Below are 23,545 nucleotides of genomic sequence, written 5' to 3'. Positions count from 1 at the left end.
ATGATCTATGACCACAGGTATGTGTGTGTTTGTGTTACACAATACAATTTATGATCCCCAAAGGAAGCAACAACTATTAATATGATAACAGTGGCAACAAAATAACATGTTTATGTCTGGTTCTGGTTCCACCACTTAGAAAAATTATCAATCCTCTATAACATCAATACCCTCATCTACAGAATAAGAATAATTATGATACCTACTTTATAGGGGTGTTGTGAATATCAAATGAGATTAGCCATGTCAAGTACATCACATAGTTCCTGGCATACACTAAGTGCTCAATAAATGTCACATATTTTTACTGTTATTGCATGTGAAATACCATTCAATTGTATAAGCAATTAAAATGGTATACAATTAAATTTATTTGCATCAAAATGCATTCATAGTATACTAAGTAAAAGGTTAACAAGACAGCCTATACAACCTACTTCCATTTTTGTAAAGAACAAAATCTATCAAAAATTCTTTGAATATATACACAAGTCATTAACATTGAGCCGTGCAGGTTATTTATGCATTTTTTTTTCTGTGTATCTGTATCTTCTAATTTTTCTTCAGTGGCAATGACCTGCGTGATAAAATGTTTTCCTTTGGAACCGTACAGTGTACTGACACCAGAGGGCGCTGATGCTTGTGAGTCCCCCACCCCCGACCCCGTGCTAACTTGAGGGTGGAGCCCACGGTGAGCTGTCCAGGGGCTGAAGAAGGCGAGAGCCTCAACCCAGAAGAAAGAAAGAATAGTAGCATCCCTCCAACAAACAAACAAACAAACAAATACCTGCACATTAGGAGCTACTGATGCCAGGATTCTGTCCCCCGCAGTTTCTGTTAGACTTTCTGGGGGTGGGTCCAGATATCAGCATTTAAAAAAAAAAAATTCCTAGGCAGTTCCAGTGTGTAGCCAGTATGGCGAATCCCGGATGCGAAAGGAAAGTAAAAGCCACGTGATCCCAGGTGCCAGGAAGGATTGGGAGGAAATATGCCTGTAGCTCTCACTCCCTCCAAGACCTGGTCCAGCTGCCCCTGCTCCACAGCAGTGAGCCCCCTTCCTGCCTCTCCCGGCCCCTCCTCAGCTCTGGGAAAGACCGAGCCTCCCAGGTCTCCTGGGAGTGGGGGTGGCTCTGAGGGGCTGATGCTCCACACAGACTACAGTCCACGCTGCTTCCTGCAGAGGCACCATGTAGTGAGTTCTGCCCAAAGCTGAGGCTTCCTCGTTCTACCACAGACCCGAGCTCCAAAAGATGCTCATGTCATGATGAAGCAGCTTACCTACAGCTCCCCACAAGCCCTGCTTCTGTCTACAGAGAACAGTGCCTGGAGCTTGTGGTGGAGGGAACCCTGCAATCTGATTTCTTGGCTGCATGATTTGGGGCAAGCAGGACCCAACGGCCCAGGAAGCAGGAAAGGGAGAGAAGTAAGGTTGAGGGAAGAGGGGAGTGCTGTCAGCCACAGTGGGCCATAATCCTCTACCTGCAGAGTGCGGAAGACTGGCCCTGCCCCTCTCCAGTCCCAGCCCCTTCATGCCGCGTGCGGCTGGTCCTTGGCATCTTGCTGGGTGTATGGTTTACCTGGGTGGGAGTGACCGCGGAGGACGGACGTCCTGAGGCCTGCAGTCCCCTCATTCTCCTGGTGTGCGCGAGTAGAATGTCAGTCTCTCCTGGGGTTTTCCAGAGAGAAAACCATGGAATGCAGGAAGGATGTAACACATAATGGCTTGTGGAGATTCTCAATTCTGCGCTGTGATTTGTTTTCCTATCCTCTTCTCTCCCCTCAACATACCCCGATTGATACTGACCTGAGTTGAGTGGAAAGAGAGCAGGGCCCAGTGGTGGTTAGAATGTTTTCACTAGTGAAGAGTGTTTTCCCCAGAATTTCACTGGTTTGGTTTCATCACTGAAGGCAAAGAAGCAGTAGCTTTAGCTGCTGTCCCCTCCGGGACCACTTCCGGTAGGTTTCTGGTAAAGATCTGGTGGACCGTCGCTCGGAGAATGCTGGAGAAAATAAGCTCCGCGTATCCCCAAATTAGTCACCAACGGCTGCGCGGCATACCAGCCAGACCTTAGTGACACAAAAGAGCCAGTTTTTCTTTCTCACCATGCTGTGGGGTGGTAGGGACTCATCTGCTGACCTTGTGGGTACAGCTGGGACAGATGGGTCTTTCTATCTACTTGATCTTTCATCTTGGGCTTCTTCCTGGCATGATGGTCTCAGGGCAGCAGCCTGAGATGACCTGGCAGATGGTCGCAGGGAGCACAGGAGGAAGCTAGAAGGCATCTTGGGACCTCAGCTCTGGAATGTGAACATCAGTTCCACTGTCTTCAATTGGTCCAGGCCAGCCACAGCGGGAAGCACTCCATCTCTTGATGGAAGAAGTGGCAAAACATCTGGGGCCATATTTAATATATCACAGGATTTCTAGTTCTAGGCACTAATCAACATTTTGAGTCAATTAATTCTTTGTTCAGTGGGGTGGGGAACAGGGGAGAGAGGACTTTCCTGTGCATTACAGGACGTTTAGCAGAATCCCTGACCTCTACCCACTAGATGCCAGTAGCATCCCCACACCCCAGTTGTGACAACCAGAAATATCCCCAGACATTGCCAGATGTCCCCGGAAGGAGGCAAAATCTCCCCCCAGTAGAGAACCACTGATCTGTTCCAGGTGTTGATTTCTTTTTCTAAGATGGATTCTCTATTTCTTGGTATCAGCACCTACTTTGTCAGAACAACACTGACTCAGATCTGCCTGTATAAATTAATAGCCCCATCTAGACTAACTCACTTGGCCAGAACAAGAAGTTCACCAGCAGAGGTATGCCCCTCTGCTGAGCAATATGAAACGCATCATCACATTTGGACACTTGTAAGCATTAGGAAGCAATCAGCTTTTTTCTTTCCTCCCTTCTTCCCTCCCTCCCTCCCTCCCTCCCTTCCTCCCTCCCTCCCTCCCTCCCTCCCTCCCTCCCTCCCTGCCTCCCTGCCTCCCTGCCTTCCTTTTTTCTGTTTCCCACAATCAACATCCACTGATTTTGTTGGGCTCTATGGGGCCACGACAAGCTGGTGGAGGCCTGTTCAAATGAGAAGGGAAAAGAGTTTCAGTGTGTGGATGGGAGTGGAAGAAGCATTTTACAATTTGCTAGGATTTGAGTTCATTTTTGTTCACATAATAGAAAGATTCACCAGCTGTGACATTCCTAAGTCACACAGTTGGGAGTAATATTTGTAGAATGGTACTTTTTATGGCAGCTCTTCATGATTTCAACAATTGTTTATTCCCAAGCAATGATTAATTTTTAGCTTCTTCTTTATTGTTCCCTTCCTCAAATATCAGAGGTGCAGTAATCATTACCAAATAACAGGCAATCTTAATATCTCCAAATCTTAATATCTCCAAATATCTCTTAATATCATCCAAATGCTGGATGCATTTCTGGTTTGAAAATGGCATATATGCCCCCGCTTTAACAACCCAGCTTTTTTTCCAGCTCGGTGGGGCTGTTTGTGCTGATGCTAATGTCACCTGAGAGGTGTTGCTGACACCATTATTTCTTGAAAGAGACTGAAGGACCCAGCATCTTTATGTTCCGAAAGCATCCCATTTTGTCATCTTGGTTCTTTGATGTTGCCAGGCATTACTGAACTGTGAGAAGCTGAGAGGAAATTCATATTCCACAGAAAATTTACTTTGCTCAGTAAAGAAGGAACATAATATTGGGGTAGAACTTTCTGCTTACGGAACTGGACATGCAGAGCGGCCAATGGTGAAAACCACCAGGAAGATGCCATCAAGACACACGTCCCACGGCGAAGCCCTTGCACCGCTTGCCTTATAAATAAAGGGCTCCCCAGATTTCTTTGTTGTTGAAAAAGCTGATTTGGGGAACTGGAGCCAGGTTGCTCGAGTTAGGTGACGCCGCTAACACAGCTACAGCGCTGCCTTCACAGCCCTGATGAATTGCTGGCAGATTGTAATTGGAACCTACACATGAAAAAGACTCTTTGACGTCCATAAATAGTCACAACACAGCGGAAATGTAGCAGCTATGGAAATAGTTACAGCAAATAAGAACTTCCTTTAGAAAGCTGCAAACTCTTTTTCCTTTTTTTCTCTCTTCTCTTCAGCCCCCGTCAACATTTCGTGTCAGTTCATATACCTGCTTCCTTGTCCCTAGAATGATCCCCTAATCTACGTTTGCAGTACTGTCCATGCAATATTTGCTCACTTCTGTTTTTCTCCAAAACTGCAAGTTTCTCCAAAACTTGGTTTTCAAAGGCTCTGGTGTATATAATTAAAATTTTCATTTTCGTTAGTGTATTGGTTTAGGTCCTTAAGTTCTAGGGCCCAGAGAGCTATTGAAATCACCTGACAGGTGTTTGTTATTGTACCTCCTCAGGGGTTGTTTACTGTACCCAGGTGTCATTCACCCCAGCTGTAAACCTTCTAAATCAAGGGTCACGTTAGATCTTTGAGATAGATGCCTGCTGTTTAAGGGGTTAAGACTTGCTTCTCAAGAGCCACAGGCCTCTTATAATACTTGGAGAACCCAAGGGCCCTGCACCAAGGAGAATATGTTGACCAAAAATAGTTTAACATTGAAAGATCTCCAGGCAGATTTGGGCCCTCATCTTTAAACAAAGCATGGGCTTCACTTTTGAGTTCGTTGTTTTTCAAATGGTTAAACAGTCTTGCCTGTGGCCAGTTGCACCCATTTCACCAGGACCAGCATGTTAGGGGGCTCAGTATTTTCAGTCATATGAGACGTGATTATATTACGTTAGGCAGAAGCATGGTTTTCTTAAGTCTTCATCTAGAAGTTAAATACGGTCAATGGGGCGCGTATTAGATGGCAAGTCGAGGACAGATGGACTCTGGTGTTTTCTCACCTGTGTCAACTAGGTTAAGTTGGATCTTTTTTTCCAGAATATACTGCCCTGTATAATTCTGAGTTGGGAATTGGCCAAAAGACCACTTTGCAGAAGGAGGAAGCAAAGCAGCTGCCATTATCCTGGGAAGGTGAGATGATGTTACAGCAGACGCAGAGGTGCGGGGGGTCCAGCTTGCCTTTGCTCTCCTCCATCCCACGCCCAGCTCTTCCTGACTGATGACTGGGCGGGGGGGAAACAGCGGCAGCTCCAGGCCCACCCCCAGACACTTGGTGGTGAACCCCGTGGGTGTTGGTACACAGGAACCCTGCCTAGTTCAAAATGATGTGTCACACCAGCTGAAGGAATTCTGAGGCGTGAGTGGGAGAAGAGTGCTCATTTCAGGAAACCCAGACGACTGCTGATGACTATAACACCGGTCGTAATAGCTGACATTTACTGATCACCAACTATGTGTCAGACACAGGGCCTTATATACCGTGTATCATTTATTCCTCGCGAAAACCTTCTGAGGGAGGTACAGTTGTCATCCTATTTTGCACGTGAGAAAATTTCGGGGGTTAGGTCAGAGCTGAAAATGTGTGTTCTTAACAACTATGGTATATATATATATAGATATATATATATGTCACCTCTCCACTTGTCACACATTAAAATTATTTGTTTATGTGTACGTATCAGTGTCTGCCACTAGAGTATGATAGTCCAAGGTCAAGAAGTGCATCCTTTCATATTTTCATTGTTAAAATACATGGTCTGAAAACTAGAAAGTTTATGATAAACATTTGCTGAATAAATGGACACATAAAAGGGATGGTGGTGGGAGATGTGATCGGCCTTGGTACCACAGGTCAAGAAAAATTGGCAGGGACCCTCGCAGTGGACTTCTGTTCATGTTGTCAGGATGTGAGCCTAGCTGCATAAAAGAATTCAGAAAGAATACAGAGTGGCCTTATGCTATTGATGGGCATAGTAATGATAGAAAGAAATGTTTATTATCTAGCTTGCCTCACATTTTGATCAAGGGGAGAGGGGCAGCCGGGGAGGGCATTCATTTTATAGAAAAAGCATAGAATATCTTGAAACATGGCAGTGATTTTTACTGTAGGGAGCACGGATATCTACTCAACAGTAGGGGGAGCAAGATGCAGAAAAATCTAAAATTGTAGATCACTAAACAAAAAATGGGAAGCTCTCTGTTACCTAGGGATAAAAGCATGAGCAAGTGATTTTACAGAAAGCAGCCTGAAAATGGGTGTTGATAAATTTTAAAGACTGACTCTTCTGTTCAATATGGTTTTGGAATTGCTCACCAGGACAATTCTAGCACAAAATGGTTCAGGGAAGATTTCACAAGGATCAACATAGGTGTTCAATAAGGATAAAGCAGGATAGATTGTTTTTAACCTAAATCAAATGATTCATCCTTTGACAGTGGTAAAATTCCCACCATGTTTATGCCAATTAGACCCAGCCTTGAACCCTTTATTGCGGTCTATGGAAAACCAGAATTGAAGTGAAAATTAATGATGCTATTTAAATGAACTACCCTAGGCGTAAAATAGCATGATAAGATAAAATTTGCATTGCTACTGCTGTGTTTTGCTTAGCATTATATTCTACCTTGAAATGTGAGAAGTTCATAGACTGGTTCTAGGAAGACTAAACCAGAGAAAAGCAAGTTCACATCAAGTGTGTGAACTCCACCAATGACTGTTTACGGTGTGATACTTTGAGTTCTTCAAACACTCTCCCTAGCAAATCTTCCCTTGAAAATGCCCCCAACTGGCATTGGAACAAACATAAGCTCTTTCAAAATTATTTTGACCATCTCTGAATTTCCTAATTAGAGTCTAAGAAAAAAAAAAATCCTGTCTGTTTAAAAGGAGCAACTTAGTTGCGTAATGAATTATTCCTATTTTCTTTTATTTTAATTTAATTATGCAAATTTGGTATGAAATCAGTTCCAGTGCCTGTAAAATTGACGTTTGTTAGTTTTGTTTTACTTTCAGGGCTTCTTTCTAGTTTCATTAAGCCCACTTGGCAAGGCCCAGAGCTTCTAAAACATTCAGGCCTTCACTTATGCTCATAATATTGACTATAAAGTGCATAATGAAAATATAGGCTACTTGATAGGAAAATCAAAATATAATATCCAAAGTGGCCATGAGCACCTTTTCTCCTAAGCCTGGGCTATGACAGAATTCTATGATGCAGAAATTAAGTTTTGGCATTTGGTGATTTTCTTAAGGTTGCAGTCTGTGTCATAAGAACTATTGTCTGCCTGAAGCTAGGTTTTCCTACTACGCTGCTTTTGTTCATAGACCTCAAGGTAATGCAGTAAGTTGCAAAAGTGACCTTGCTCCATGTTGCAGTGGGACCACTGGTGCCCTCGTGAATACCTCTGAGCTCTCCATTCTTCTGTCACTTCTGCAACTCAAAGTCCTAGGAATCTTCCCACTTGATATTTTTATCATCAGTCCTAATGTTCATTTCAACAGACTGATTCCCAAATCTATTGATACAATTCCAGGCCAAGATCCGGACATCAATCTCAGGCACTCATATCAGTTTCAGGAGATTATTAAAAATGCCCCAGATTTTAAGAGGTCCTCTGGCTTATCTTCTCAACCATCTTCCCTTCTTCTGCCCTGAAGACTGACTGCATGGAATACTTATCAGTCAAAAGATACAATGGCTGGATTATTTATTCTGAGACCCTGTTTCATATTTTATCACTGTCTTTCTTCCATGAATTAAGTGTGCTAAACGATACTGGGCAAGAGAGAAAGCATTTAAGTACAAATCTGCATTGCTGTTGAAGTTGTTCTTCCTAACGTGGGCAAATGAAAGGAGAGTTGAATGAAACAGGACTGTGACACTTCTAGGACCTCATCATTTTCAGGGGATAGAAACGGCTTTGCATTCAACCACCAGCTCCAGGGCTTAGAATCCAAAACAGCCTTTTAGAATTGGAACTTACAATTGCTTTCCAAATGACTGTGGGAGCGTGGCTAAATAATTATACCTCTCAACCATTGTGTAAACCAGTTTAATCAACATTTTTCAGGCATGTCACAGTTGTACAATCACCAAATAATTTTCTAAAATTATGCTGCATTAGAAATCGCCACACATCAACTTAGATTATTTTTACTCATGGCTCTAATCATGCCTGAAAGAAGTTTCTTCTTTTCATACCGTTTTATTTACTTTTTTTTTTTTTTAACTATTATTTGGTACTTCCATTGAAGATGATTCATCCTTACAGACTAGCCAGATGCTCTGTTCACTTTATTTGTGTTATGCTTAATTGCCATTGACTTAATCAAAGATGGCAGTTTTTTTCAAGCAGTTATAGCATTATTAAATTTCTTTTTCATTCGCTTTATAAATAAAAGAAATCTTGGAAAGCATCCATCCCTAAATCTCGACTTAGAATATATCATAAAAATAAAAGAAAGGTTTTAGGGTACAACGTCCGTGGGATTAAGAAAGGAGGACATTGCAAACATGCATTTTAATTGTGTTTTGGTAGCACATGTTTCAAGAAGATATCATTCAATTTAGTCTCTGAGAAGATATAAAAAACTGGGCACAAATAATTACTATATTATTAGTAAAGTACTCAGATTTCTCTTTGGGCTCCTTTAAGCCTATTACAATTATTATTATGACTGTTACTATAAATGCTTTCATTTTTTTTCTAAAATAGTAATCCCAAGCAAGACTGGTAAATCAAGAAATGTTCCGAGGAATAAAGCTGAAATGAAATTAGGAATACAAATGGAAGAAATTGTACAACCGAATGTGCAAACACCGAAGTAATATTTTGTGCTCCAAACACACTGAGATGTGTGCTTATATAAGCAGAAGGATCAGCATTTAGGTCACCAAATTAGTCTTTTGAATTTTCTTGCTCTATCAAGAATTCTGTTTTCTTCCTGACATCTTTTACCATGCCAACTTAACTGTAGCACTTTAGCTACCAGTATTTCCACATTTTAAATCTCTTACCGATAAATACATCTCTATGAAAGATTTATCTGGTGGCTCGGATAGCGACACTGCAGTTGATAATATATCCGTTGAACTTGATCTGTAATAGAAAGTGCTTGTGCAAAGTTCTCACTTTGATGGATTAGAAGAAAGAATGAACACACTATATTTTTGCCTTGGCTGTTTACACACTAAAAAGATTTTGAAGAAATCAGAATGTGCGAAATTCAAAGGAAGAGAATAATACTTTTTTTTTTTACTTTATTAGAATATTTGTATTGAAAAAAGTAGATTTTCCCTCTGTCTTTTAGTTTGCAGCTTTATGTGTAAATGAAGTATTAGGCTGCATTTATACAGTGCCAAACCATTATTCGGGCTGAATCTGGTTTCAGTGACTATCCCCAAATGACTGGCTACTTAGAAATTTAAAAGCATAGTCTTGGTGCTATAGTCCGTAAAGAATACTCAGACTTATCTCGTTCTTATTTGCATCCGAGACAACTAGGCCTTAGATAATCTTTCCTTTTGCCATAAACACTGATGTGAAAAAAAAATAGGAATGGGATGCTTTATTAATAAAGATAAATTATCTTTGCTCTGATATAAATGATGTTGCAAATTAATGTACAAATGCATTCATTTATCACGTCTGGATTCTGGAAAAATGCCCTGCAGCCTTGATAAAATAGCCCCGAGTTCACGCTGTTTCCAATCCTCACAGCATGTGGGTCAACACGACATTACCCACCATGCTGGAAGCACACGCACAGCCCTGCCACGTGGCTGATTCCCCACGCAGTCTTATCCCCTTTATACCACACCGAGAGAAATGATTTCCAGAACTTGAACATTTAAACTAAATGGTTATTTTAAAGCAATATATGATTCAGCAAAAGTAATTCTTGCTCATAAAGACAGCTTAGGTCCAATGAGAATACGGTGAGTTCCCATGTACTGATACTTCACAACTAAAAAGTCCTGCCTGTCAAGGTCAGTTATAAATGGGGCATAATTAAATGTCTAATAAATATCTAATGGTAGAGAATATATATTTTAAGTACTTTAATGCCCAAATTACTTTAATCTTGATTCCAAAAATGCTTCTACTAGTTATAAAAGGAGATATCTATCTATCTGTCCATAGATAGTTTTGTTGTTTTTCATTTTTTTGAAACAAGCACCTCGCTCTGTCTGCAATTGTGGGGAGTCTTGGAAAAAGACACATTGTGTTATGACATTGTGTTATGACAGTATAGCTCGTTAAATGGTGTTTTCCCTCCGTGAAGTTGCTCAGGCTGGTCCCACTGTTTGACACACCTTTCCCACCTTCTTGCACCTAGCTGACATCTTCATTTCTCAAGATTCAGCTGTAGGGTCCACATGATAACTCTCATAATTCTTACATTGTACTGAAATGATTGGTTACGTGCCTGTATCAACAGTACTACCGCAAACCCCATGGTCTGGAACTGTGTCTGCGTCATAGCTTCACTCCTCACACCTAGCACCATGGTGCCTGCCTGCCTCCTGACCCTCAGTTAAAAATCTGAACTGATCTGAAAATGAATTAGGTATTTTACCCAAACAGCAGCAGCTTCAGCTAAAGCTGTTTATTCCTTCAGGTGAAATTATTTTCTTTTAAGTTATAAGCTATATAAAATGGAGTAAGGCAGTTACCACATAACACAAAGGAATGGCCAAAGTCCTGCACTGAGACAAAGTAGTTTTTTGCCCTGTCTTGCTTTGATGGACCTAACACACCAGTTATAATAACTTGTGTACTTTCTCCCTTTGAAAGTATAGACATAGTTTAAAGATAGTTGAGTTTCTCAACATGAAATCAATTTGTAAATGTGCAGATAAGTTTCTCTTCTTCATTATTAAACATTATCAGACGTTTGGCAATCCCTAGTATCAAGCAGATTCGTGTCAATGATACAGTGTTATGCTGAATTTCTTAAATATTGGAAAATATACTCCACCATACATTTGCTGAAATAATATTTTCTAAGGAATAAAAGTTACCATAATGTTCCATTGTGAAACACTCCTTGGCATACAGATAATCTGCAGACAAGAGTAACCAAGTGCTCATGTGTGAAACAAAAAGTTTTCCTAGCCTAACTTTTTGTTTTTTGTCTTTTTTGCACGATGCTGGCTCTCCCACATCGGGATCTGCCCCCTTGTTTCCTCTCTTGTGATTGACAGCCAGCCTTCTCGCCCTTAGCAGGCCTCAGTCACAGTGTGGGATGAGGAAGCCAGGTAAAGCAGCACAGGTGCTGAGTCAGGCACAAGCTTTACATACTCTAGGTGAATCTGCTTAACATTTTTTAGTCTTTTGACGGCAATATTATGAGCAGAAAAAACCCTGTTATTTTAGTAATGGTTTAGCCAAACATCCTGTTTGCCCTACAGGGCCAGTTTAAACTTGAATAAATATATTTGAGATGCTAGAAACCTGAAAGGACCCTGGCTCAGGGGTGTAGCCTAAATTCCCAGGATGGGGCCATTTATAACTCCTGCTGTGGCTCGTGCCTAGAGGGACCCATCATCTGACCAGGGCTTTTCTGCCATCAGAGAGAAATAGCACACACAAAAGAAGTTGCTCCCCGGGTCTCTGGAGGTGGCAGGTAGCTGACTAAAGTTGTTAGTGCAGATGGACTCCTCAATTTGTGGTGACTTAAATCACATATAATTTTCATATCCACTTAAAGTCATTCCTTTTGAAGAAAAGACCTAGGAGATGATTTCCCTGGAGAGAGACAGGAAAAAGAAGCGCCTCAGAATCCTTTTCAGAGTCTGTCATTCAAAAAGTGAATTTTGGGGCTTCCCTGGTGGCGCAGTGGTTGAGAGTCCGCCTGCCGATGCAGGGGACACGGGTTCGTACCCCGGTCCGGGAGGATCCCACGTGCCGCGGAGCGGCTGGGCCCGTGAGCCATGGCCGCTGAGCCTGCGCGTCCAGAGCCTGTGCTCCGCAACGGGAGAGGCCGCAACAGTGAGAGGCCCGCGTACCGCAAATTTTGAATTTACTTATTTTTTGGATTTTTAGTCCAAAATAAATAAGTAAACAAACAGTCTGGGTCTATAGAAAACAAATTCCACAAAGATCAGTCCTATTCTTCATGTGACTATAAAATGTATGTGTGTGTATATATATATATATACACACATATATATAATATCTTGGCAAAAATAGTATTCTGATCAAAATACAAATTCATATACTTTGTTCTAATTTAATGTTCTTGGCAGGGTTTTCCTTTTTTCCAGTTCTCTAACTCAAAAAAAATTTTCAAAACTGCAGAAAAACTAGCATAGAAAAAACGTTTGTTGAGACAATTTTTAAAATCCAAACACATCTGCTCATCACTTTAAGTCTTCATCCAGCCTTTCTCCCAGCCCGCTCCCCTCACAGAAAGGGGTTGGGACCATGGGGGCGCGGGGAGAGGGGGGATAGCCTGGCCCTTCTGATGTGACCAGCCTCCATAATCATGTCCAGAAACAGCCAAGTTACCCGGTTTGCGTATTCACTGCTTGTATATAACATTCTGGCGCCAAGACCATGAAGAGCACACATCCAGCGCTCCTTCATTCCATGGTCTACTGGGGGCATTGCAGAGGCCTCAGTCCTCACTTCTTAAGTTCTCTTCTTTCTCATATGCCTGAATTATAGAGACTTTTGAGTACAGTAAGTTATTGGTTGTCCCTAACAACTGAGCAGTAAATTTAGCCTACTAATTACCTTTCTCTATTTTGCCTTTAATAATGGTAGTTAACATTTACTGAAGGTTTATTTGTGCCAGGAGTTGTTCTGAGTTCTTTAAGTATATTAGTTGATGTACTTTAATAATTAATTCTGTGCGTTAGATGCTCTTTATTACCTCCACTTAACCCCGGTCCAGTGTTCTAATCCCCACCCCCCAAGTCAGGCTTCCAGCCACCATGCTGTGTTGCCTTACTCTTTAGATTTCAAACCTAACATTACTCTGTTAATAAATAGGAAGGCCATATGAAATTATTCTGTTTAGCAGTTGATTCTATTTTAACTAAAACTTTAAAAGCTTTTAAAAACACTTCCTATGTGCCAAGGTCGTTGCAGGCACTCTACACAGGTGTGAATTCATTTGATCTTTGCACCAGTTCTATAAGGGTAGGTACCATTATTAATCCCATTGTATGAGGAGGGAGATGGAGACACAGAGACATTGAGTAGCTTGCCCATGGTCACCCAGCTAGTATGATAGAAATCCAGGGTGTGGAGGCAATGCATGTGCCAATTGTTGCAATTATTTTAACGTTCTAGTCCTGCCCCTGCTGTTTGCCTTCGAACAAATTATTTCATCTTTCTGATTCTTAGCAACCTCATTTATGAAGGAGGGGGACTGATTCCGTGATCTTTTAAGATGTCCTCAACAAACCCTGCAAAGTCGCATTGAAAAGCCTCATTTATGCCAGTCTGAAGGCTTAAGTGCAAACTCCAGCTTTTACACGGCTGTGCCTTCTGATTCCTCCGGATATCTCCAAGAATGGTTTCTGGAAAGGGATCAAGCAGGATGCTAAAAATGTAGAAAATATTTCGATGGTCTCCAGAAACGCCAGCGTCAGCTCAGCATGTGCCAGTGGGTACAGATAATCCTCAACACTCTGTGTGAATCCTGGCTCCACCATCCACCAGCTGTGTAAGCTGGGCGAGTACTCCATCATTCTGATCTCAGTGTCTCTCTCTGTAAAGTGGGGATAATAATAATCCTACCTCGATAGAGCTGAGTGAGGATTGAGTGAGGAGTCACCGAGATCATATGTCCAGAGCGGGCAGAAGAGAACTTGGCCCACAGAAAGTAGTAAGTAAACATTTAACATTACTATTGCAGAAGATCTCTGCTCCTATGAAAGGGAAGGATTGCAAATCACTATGGTCATAGCTGCAGACGATTCCTTTCTGAGGTCTGATGGCAGCCCAGCTCCTCCCAAGATTTGGAAAATTGGGCTCATTCTTTACCTCCAGCTTAAAAAAAAAAAATCCAGTTAAATTGCTTAATGGTTAAGATAGATGTGACTTGATACTGAGCTAAATTAGTTTGCTGAAGTTACTTAATTTCAGAGGGCCTGTGTCCAGATCAATACGAGCTAGAAGTTTTTATTTAATCTGATTAATATAACAAGGCAATCAGCGTTGTTAAGCCTAGTCAATTGGTTGGACTGAATTTTCTAAAGTTTGTAAGATATAAATATTCTGCCTGCCCCTTAGTTAAACTAAGAGGAAATGGCTTAATTATTTGCTGAACGTTTTATAGTATATTTTCTGAGGACTGGAAATAGCATTTTAGAGGACTAGAACCTATTTTCCCTTTTAGACAACTCATCAAACTCTCTCAGTATATAAATTACCCAGTATGCAAGGTAATTGAGAAGAAAGACTAGGAAATTTTGAAATACTTTTGTAAGTGTGATAAAACAATTGAGACTTGAAATTTAACACTACCTGGAGGTATGATTATACTCGCCTGTCACCCTTCTTAGAGGAAACTCACTTTTGCTCTATGGAAGAGCCAAATAAATTAATCCACAGCTTTAAAATGTGTTATTAGCTTAATGCAAATTCAATCTGGGAAGAAATTAGGTCCTTCAAAAATTGATCACAGAATGTGACACTTAATGGTAGTTTATGAAGTAGTATATTCATCTGGCAAAGTTGTATGTACAAATATGATACGATTATATCCGGGACAAAACAAATACCCTGAATTTAAGTAAAGCTTTCAGACCTGAAGGCAATCAGAGAGATTATATCTTCCACCAGGGGCCCAGAGGGATTAAGTGATTTGCCTAAGGTTACACAGATAGTAAGTGGATATTCCAGATTTGAGCCCGGGATTTCTTGAGCTCAAGGGGGAGGGAAGGCCCATTCTTCTCCAGCATGCATTCAGACACTGTTATAATGGTAACAATTCTAATAACCACCGTCTTTGAGTACTCCTCTGAGCCAAGCACTCAACCTGGCTCTGTCCACAGGACCCCTTGTCCCACCTCTCACAGCTCTATGAGGTTTGTCTAGTAATTCTCCTTTTATAGATGGCATCACTGAGACTCAGCATTTGTGACTTGTTCAAGGCTATACAGCTAGCAAATGCCAAAAGCTGGGGTCCAGCCTCACTCATGAATCTGCACTCTTTCCGCTGGACCCACTGTTTCACTCATGGGCGCTGACACGACCATACCTTTGACAAGGTTTTCCTTGAAAATCAGTATTTTAACTTCCTGCAATGATAGCCTGAGCTGTGCGTAACTGTAGAACTTGTAACTGAGTAGGTGAAAAAAAGCCATACCGTTCCCAAGATGCTCAGCTCACACTCCACGGAAGAGGGCATCAGAACGGTACATTAATTACTGTTTGTCTACTGGTCTTGAAAATTAACTAATTGACTTTTAATAAAGTCAAGCACAAACAATCTACCACATTATTAAAACATCACCTGCTAGCCTATGTAGGCCACGGATTCAAGATCATGAACTTAAAAGAAAAAATCAAATGGTCAACTCCAAGAGGATGAGAGCAGAACATTAAGCCTGATGCTCTGTAAATTAATACTTAGAGGTAAACTAGAAATACTGTAGAAAATTACTGTTTATTTAATGTTTCATTCTCTTTGAAAGACACACTCCCAAATGTTCAATTCTACCCTATATTTAAAAGATAAAAATATGATGGAACTTGATTGAGTGAGGATGGTGCTGAGCACTTTGCGGGAAGAGAGCTAGAATCGCAGTAGCAGTATCATAGCAAAATATCTTAGATTTACCAGCTCAACTGCCTAATGTTTTATGTGTGTTAGAAGTATTAGTTCCAAGGCAAAATGAGGGAGTATTATGTTTGTTTGTTTGGAAACTTGTTTTATTAAAAAAGATTTTTTTCATGTTAATGCTATTTTCAGTACAGGTGTGATAGTACTCCATAAAGTATCGTGTACTTGATAGAGTAAATTTAGGAATGTAACAGTCCATCTAGGTGCTGGCCCCCTCTGGTCTCCATTAGACGCCCTAGTAGCAAAATGTAAATTCCCTTTTCAAAAATAGAGAGGCCTTTGGGCAACTGGATGAGCAGAGTGGGGTGGGGCGAGGAAAGTGCTCTTTCCCGACAAACTCATGCTTTTGGCTTTTACTTCATTTAGTAATATCAGTTCTCAGAGAACTGAGATAGACCCTTCTATGCTCCGCAAAAGCATAGGAGGCAAAAAGCTTGTCGTTCACAAGCAGCTGTGGACAAAACCAGCGGCAGAGTACAGGTTAGGGAAATTAGGGATCCAAAAAAAAAAAGTTGGAGTAAAGTGCACAGTTACTGTCAAAAATATATTATTTTGATCCTAAGAAAATTCAGAGAATTTTATCCATGAACTAGATTGCTGACCTTTTAATACATTTGGTTTTCATAGAACAATCACCATCGGACATATAAGACTAGTTTACTTTTTTTAAAAAAAAAAATTGCTTGGAGTTATCTACAGGAATCTCGTGAACGCAATTCAAGGCTAACATTCTGCAGCTCTTTGGGTAGTGGACGATTTCCTCGGATAAATCCCCAAGGACAGAGGGAACTGTTAAGCTCACTGCTTCAAGCGGGCGTTTCTCCCATTTTCTCACTCTTTTCTCGCCTCCTCTTTCCCTAAATGCCAGTAGTTTCCAGTTCTCCGTCCTCGACCGCTGGGGCGTGAGATCGGGAAATCATGAAGAGTTTCTCCTCGTTTGTAAACTGCCTCTGCACCCGCTGGTGGGGCTCGCCCGCTGGGGGCTTCTGGCCAGGACCCTCCGGGGGACTCTGCTCCGCCCCCGGGGAGGTGGCGGCATCACCGTCTGGACTTTCACCAGACACCGGGTCCACCACCGACTCCAGGGAGGTGCCGGCCTCCTGCAGCGGGATGTAGCCCTTATTGCTGCAGGACGGGTCATCCGACTGGGAGCTCGGCGAGTCCGGCCCGGCGTGGGGCGAGCGCTCCCGCCGCAGCGGGGGCTCGGGGGAGGCAGCTGGGGCCGGGACGCTCGAGTCCACGTCCGCGCTGCGCGAGGCGGGCGGGGGCTCGGGGGACGAGGGCGCCCGGTAGTCCGGGAGCCCGCTGGTGCTGCGGCGTCGCAGGGCCGCGTACCTGCCGGTCCTGGGCAGGCGGCCGCCCTGCCCCCTGGCGGTGCATGCGGCTGCCGCGCCCGCCGGCTCCTCCGGCTCGCGGGGCGCCCAGCGCGCGCCGCCCCGGGGGCCGCGGAGGTCGGTCAAGCTCAGGTCGAGCTCGCCCCGCGGGATCTCCCGGGAGCCGCGCTCCCCGGGCGGCCGCTGCCAGCCGCGGCTCGCGCCCGCTGCGTCCCCATCCCCGTCGCGGTCCCCCGGTAGGGGCAGCAGCGCGAAGGCGCTCAGCGAGGAGCCCACGAGGGAGCTGGCGGTGCTCTGGCGCCCCCAGCTCTCGGGGGGACTGCAGGGCGCCGGGCTGCTGCTGCTGCAAGCGGCCGCGGTGGCGGCGGCGGCCCGGCGACGGCCGGCCACGCCGGAGCGCTCACGGTAGATGCTGTACACGGCCTCCGCCATGCCCTGGGGCTCCCGCGGGCGGCGCGGGGACGAGGCCAGGTCTGGGGGGGACGCGGCGCCCCGGGCCCCTCCCCCGCCCAGCGCCGCTGGGTGGGGCCACGCACCCCTGCCCAGCATCGCCGTCGCCCCGAAGGCGTCCCCGGCGCCGCCGCAGCCTCCGGGCTTCAGCTCCAGGCCCCGCGACTGCACGTAGCTGAGGAAGCCGTTGAGCGGCGCGGCCCCTGGAGGCGCCGAGGCGGGGGCGGAGGACGAGGAGGAGGCGGCGGCTGCCGCAGTCGCGGCGGCTGCCAGGTCTTTGGCGCGGAGGCTGTGCACGTCGATGACGGTGGAGTAGAGGTCTCGCAGGTTGATGATCTTGGTCTTCTTGTCCCGGTTTTCATGGAGCACTGCGTTGGCGCAGATGAATAGGAAGATGCCGATGCCCATGATGAGGGGCCCAAAGACCTTGAGCTTGTCCGAGTGTAGGTAGCTGGAGAAGATGCGGAAGAAGAAGCCCACGGACGTAGGAGAGGACGAAGAGGGCGCGGAGGACCGCGCTGGAGGCGTGCTCCTGGGCGCGCCCACGGAACTGGCGGTGACACCCTCCGGAGGCCCCGGGTGCTTCCTGGACCGGTTTCTGCTGCCACTGCTGCTGCTGTTGGTCATGGTGGGGACGCGGTGGCCGCTGCCTGCGGGCGGCAGCTGCTTACCCCCCTCCCTGTTGGTCCCGTTGGCCTTGGGCCAGTAGCCCACCACCGCCAAGGCTATGCCCACCAGCAGCACCAGGATCCCGCAGAGGGCGATGAGCCCAGAGACGGAGCACAGCTTCAGCTTGCCTTTCACCACCACCACGTCGTTCTTGCGCCTCTTCTTGGCTTTCCGCCTGCGCTTGGGGACTTGGCTCGGGGGGCGGAGGGGATCCTGCTTTCTGGCGGAAATCCTCAGCAGGCCGCCGGTGGCGATCATGGCGAGTGGGTGCAGTGCGGGGCTAGCCCCTGGGGCGGAGGCCTGTGCTGGGACGGGGGCACCAGCTGCCCACTAGCTGCTCCGCCACCTCCTCCCACTGCAAAGCAGAGGAAGACAGTCAGAGGGTGTAGGCTTGGCTGCAGCAACATCCCACGGGCTGCCACGGTCTCGCTCCCGGGTCCCACCACGTGCGTGTCCCTCGTCCCAGGGCCATTACCCGCTAACGGGAGTGCCCTAGGTAGAGACCAGGGGGTGCGGGAAATGGATTAGGGAAGAGAAGCGCTGTTGGAATAATTGATCAGAGACGATAAAACACTTTGAGAGTCCACCTCCTTCTCCCCCCCGCATCCTCCACTCACTCTGTAGGTACTATTCCAGCAGTGCTCATTTCAAACGCTCCTGCCTGACAGCCAACGGCGTTCTGACCATTAGTAAAAGCTATCAATAAATGTGGGACTCGGCGGTAGTGGGCGAGGGCTTTCCTGGCTTTCTCAAGGGAGCTGCCCCAGAGTTCCAAGTCTCTAACGGAGCACAGAGATCTGTCAGTGTGGGGCCCACAGTCCCGAAAACAGTCACAAAAGTTACTGATTTATAAAGACAAAAGGAAATCATTTCACTGGATGGGAATTAAAAGTCATATCCTCGCAGACGGACTATTTACCCGAGGTAACTAATAAATAGTTCATGGCTAGGAGAACAGTAGAGAACTATGTCAGTGCTCTGACCATGGATCCCTCCACCAACTGGTCTCCCAGCCATCACTGTTCTTACAGCTAGAGGCAGGCTGATCCCTCTCACAGCCGCTTCCTCATTTCTCTTTTGAAACATCTGGACAGCTTCTTGGGGTGGAATATTTAGTTTTAGGTAACTGGTTATGTAACTGCGCTCTTCCTTCTGGCTTCCTCTCCTCCCTCAGAGGAACTCCCTTAAAGGTACCATGTGCTAGATCTTATCAGGGAATTTGAGAAGTCCCCCCGGAATCTCCAAGAGAAAGATCTTTTTCTCATATGGGAAAATTCCAATCTAAAACCAAAACAAAACAAAAACTAAAAAACAAACTCTGCCATAATAGCGTTCCGACCCTTTATTACTGTGCCAACAGCACATTCTAAACAATCCAAATATTCAAATGAGGAGGCAGTTAACTAGGTACAGCAGTCTACATAATAATGATTTGTAGAATGACATTTCCCCAAGTGAGAGCTGTTTTCATCTTATGAGGTCATTTTTAGGAAAGGAGGGCAGCAACGGTCAATGGACTCTCCTATAGGAAGTTTAGTTGTTTATAATAAAGCTTGGGTAGGTAAATGCACAGACGCATCTCTGTGGATATCTGTCAGCTTCTAAAAATTTCAATCCTACTGGATCCCCAGAGTAACACATTTTCTGTTCCATTGGTTGTGTTCCCTTCTATAATAGAGATGTTAAAATTAAGGGCATTGTATGAAATTGAAAGGCTTAGATATCACTCACAAGCCTTTGGGAATTATATCCTTTATAAAATAATGTTTTAGAATAAATTACCCTTTGGAAATGTGGGATTACTTCGGTAGAATTTTGCTTTTAATTGGTGCCTGGGTGAAGAGCTTTGGCCCTTGATTCACCTCCATCATACCAGTTCAGGCAGGATCATTCCTCCACTGGTGGAAAATCAAATGGTAATCAACTATTTCTAATGTTTGCAAATCAGTATCTCCTCGAACTTGGTTGGTTTTCAGTAAGGAGGAACGCCAGGTGGGTTAGAGAGGGGTTAAACATGAGGTAGGTTACAGAGGGTTAGTAGAGAGACATCTATAAACCTTTTGAATTTTGTTTTTAAGGAGCTGCACCAGTAAGTACAGATTGAAAAAAAAAAAAAACAAAAAAAAACCCCAAAACCAGAGTAGCTTACTGTCCATCCCTTCCTCCCACCCCCAAATGAACACATTCATTACGTAGTTGTAACACAAAGGCTGCTTAGACTCTAGCATCTTTAATGTAATAATCTGAAGACCTGTGATGATTTTAAGAAGGATTGAGGAAGCCAGACATTTTAGAAGCAAACCCAGACTCAGTTGGCAAGGTGGCTCTCCCAGAGGAGAGAAAGGCTAACATTTTGTTGGGCATTGATATGGGTGCTGGACGTCTTGGAAGAGGAAGGTCCACACCTGTATTTCACCTCAGCAAGGCAGCTTTGGCTCTGGGTGGAGTGTAAGGAAGGCTGGAATGGGTTTCAACAAATCGCTTACAGAAGATCTTTAAAATTAGTTTAACAGCTAGTAATTAACTCCCTAGTTTATTATTCCTTCAGCTCTGCTGAAGCCTGAACTCCTTTATTATGTATTTCCATCTGACGGGAAATACTGATAAAGGTCAGATGGCACGGAAAACCCACCTTTGAGGTTTTCTTCATACAGAACGAAGGAAAACAAACTTATCATTCGAGCTTGGCTGCCCTAGCAATTTACTGCCTAGTGCTGGTCTTTGGGTGGTTAAGGAATGGAGGATGGGGAAGCAAAGGAGGGATGTCTAAAAATACGACCGCTTCCAAGAGAGACATTCAAGTCCTCGGCTCATGATGGATTAAGCCCCACTCGGTGTCTGAGGCTCAGAGCCCACAGGACTGGGAGCGCCCTGCCCTGCCCGGGACTCGACCCAGGTTCTCGACCCCCGGTCCCTCACTGGCAGGGCAGCGAGCCCCTTGCCCTTCTTATTAGGTCTGCTTATGTATGTTGGAGTCACATGAGTGCAGCAGCTGGGGGTCCGCCTCTGGAAAGAAAACAGGCAGGAGCGAAGTGAGGGCAATCCGGAACTCGCTTTTATCTGGGCAGCGCATGCCGTGTAGCCCGCCCAGGAAAATTACTCTCCCGAACACCCGCCCGGGTGACCCGGGCTCGGGCAGGAGGGCTGGGGAGGGGCCGCTCGGGGGCCGGGGACAGACAGAATTGCTCAAAATGGCAGCACTGTAAGCAAACAATATCGCTCACTTACCCGGGAAGACTGGGGCAGCTCGCAGCCAGAGAACGGGCGCTCGGGCTACACAAAGGAACCATGGAGAAACTTTTTCAGCCCGAGCCGACGGCGGAGCGCAGGGACAGCGCCTCGGGGCCCTCCATCCGAGCGCGGCTCAGCAGCGCAGCAGGGGCGAGCGCCCGCCCGGGGTGCGCAGCCCCCTACGGTGCCGGGGCGGGAGCCATTTCCAAGAGTTTCCAAGAAGTGTCAGGTCCTCCGCATCCTGCATCCTGCCTGGAGCCGCTCTCCCCGCCGCCGCCGCCCCGGTCCCTCGCCGTGCCCTCCCGCGGCGCTCCCGGCCGGCCCGGCGCCTCTTTGTGTGGCTGCGGCGCGCCGGGCTCCGCCGGGTGGAGTTGAGCCCGCGGCGGCGGCGGCGGCGGCGGCGGCGGCTCGCTCGGCTCGGGGCGGCCGGACCCGCGGCTGTTGCTAAGAGACCGGAGCCATGACACAGGGAAATTGCTGCAGGATGGCAGTCGGTACCCGGCCCGACTCGGCAGCTCTGGGGCGCACCCGCCCCCCGTCCCCCGCCTCCTCCCCGGCTCCCCGCCGCCGCCCCCCCGCCGGCCTCCCCCCGCTCCCACCACTTCCTCTCCCGCGGGCGCGCGTCCCTTCGGAAGAACCGCTTCCCCGAGGACTGGGAGGCGCGAGGGGAGGCGGAGGAGGGGGCCCGGGCCGGGGGCGCGCGCGGGGAGGGCAGGGCGCCGGGCGCCTCGGCCTCGGCCCTCCCATCCCCCGGGGCGCCCCGGGACCGCTGCCTGCCCTGGCTGGGAGGTTTGTTCTTTTTCTCCCAACTAACCTGTCTGAGCAGCGGGCCGGAGGGGGCCCAGAGAAAGGGCCGCCGCTCCGGGAGGGGCTCCCCATCAGCATCCGAGGGGCGCTCTCGGGGAGCACGGGGTAGCGCTCCCGTCTCCCTGCCTCCCTTCCTCCCCGCCTCCCCTCTCTCTCCTCTTTTGTTGCCTGTACTCTCGGACGCGACACAGCTTTTGCTGTTTCCCCCCTCCCACTTGGGAGTTGGCAGTGTGGACGCAGAGCGAACACAGTAAGTTGTCCCCCAGCGAACTCGGGCCCGGCCGAGCGGAGCCGCCCCCGCCGAGCTGCGCGTCCCGCGGGGCTCGTGGCAACCGCGGTCCGCTGTCCTCGCCCTCCAGCCCAGCCGGGCTTTGTGGCCGGCCTCCCCGGGACCTCGGCCGCTCCCCCGGACGCGGGCAGCTGGGGCCCATCGGAGATTAGAATCGGCCCCGGGGCTCTCGCTGGGCAGCCCCTCCTGCTCCGACCCGCGCGGTCATCAGCAAACATGGAAAGGAAAACTGTCATTCTCCAGGAATCAGGGTTAGAATCAGAGGGGAGGTGGGGGTAGGGAGGCCGTCCAAACTCCCTACGTCATTTTTAAAAAGCGAGAGGGAGAGAGAAATCCTGTTTCCTAGCTCGTCCCTGCCCTCTCAACTGTAAAGTAAAAATGACAGGGAAAAAAGAATTTCGAAGTGGAATTTCCCCGTGGAGAATTGAGAAGAAAGTAAGAAAGTTTTAAATTATCTGTTGAAATGGGGCAGCCGAGGTTCAAGAAGAAAGCAACAGAAGAGCAGGTGCTGTCTGAACTTCGCGATCCAGACAGAAATATTTGGCTGGGGGCGCTGTTGTATATTCTGAGTTTGGCTGGCTGTTTAAGGGTCCACGGTTCCCACCCAGGAGGGCTTTGCCGCCCACAGTTCCAGTTACAAGATTGTTCCTCAAGGTGCACAGCATTCTCTTGTGTTTAAAGCTAGAGCTTGCACTCTGCAAAAAGAACAATAAGGACCAAACATTCACGGGCTTAAAGAGAGAAATGTGATGATATGGGGATGGAGATGGTGGGGAGACAGGAGGGGGTGGAGGAGAAATGTTTCCTCAGAGGAAACCTCCTGCACCTGCTTGTTTGGAAGGTGGCCTCTGTCCCCCTTTCCAAGCAAATAATGAAGCTGGATGATGATCAGGGTGTTCAGAGCCCACCACCTTCTACCTGTCTGTTCCTGCTCAGATTCAGAATGCTAGAAAACAAGCCATAACCAAGGGGAAGTTTTCAATCCCACATTGGAGTGTTTCCTTTTAGAGAAATCACTGCAAAGAAGAAATCACTTGGTCTAATAGTGATTTGAAAAGGTTTTTGGGTTT

General features: G+C 46.4%; 1 protein-coding gene across 2 annotated transcripts; it reads right to left on the bottom strand.

Annotated features, from left to right (window-relative positions):
* Window positions 1-14,550: 14,550 nt before the first annotated feature.
* On the bottom strand, window positions 14,551-22,308 carry TMEM200C (transmembrane protein 200C). 2 transcript variants are annotated; one of them, XM_089894943.1, is made up of 3 exons: window positions 22,194-22,308; window positions 21,377-21,823; window positions 14,551-18,503 (listed from the first exon to the last, which is right to left on the bottom strand). In XM_089894943.1, exon 3 carries the CDS (start codon window positions 18,404-18,406, stop codon window positions 16,553-16,555), a length of 1,854 nt encoding a protein of 617 aa, XP_089751069.1. In that variant the 5' UTR covers window positions 18,407-18,503; window positions 21,377-21,823; window positions 22,194-22,308; the 3' UTR covers window positions 14,551-16,552. The 2 variants fall into 2 exon arrangements, with proteins under 2 accessions (XP_089751069.1, XP_022407217.2); XM_022551509.3 differs by lacking the exon at window positions 22,194-22,308 and having other exon boundaries at window positions 21,377-21,859.
* Between the last annotated feature and the right edge of the window lie 1,237 nt (window positions 22,309-23,545).

This window comes from Delphinapterus leucas, chromosome 14 (genome assembly GCF_059928025.1).
Source record: "Delphinapterus leucas isolate spDelLeu-1000000601 "Yukka" chromosome 14, BTC_Dleu_Yukka2, whole genome shotgun sequence".
In the NCBI taxonomy this organism is placed as follows: Eukaryota; Metazoa; Chordata; class Mammalia; order Artiodactyla; family Monodontidae; genus Delphinapterus; species Delphinapterus leucas.
The sequence above is the reverse complement of the archived record's forward strand: the minus strand, read 5'-3'. Positions and strand labels throughout refer to the sequence as shown.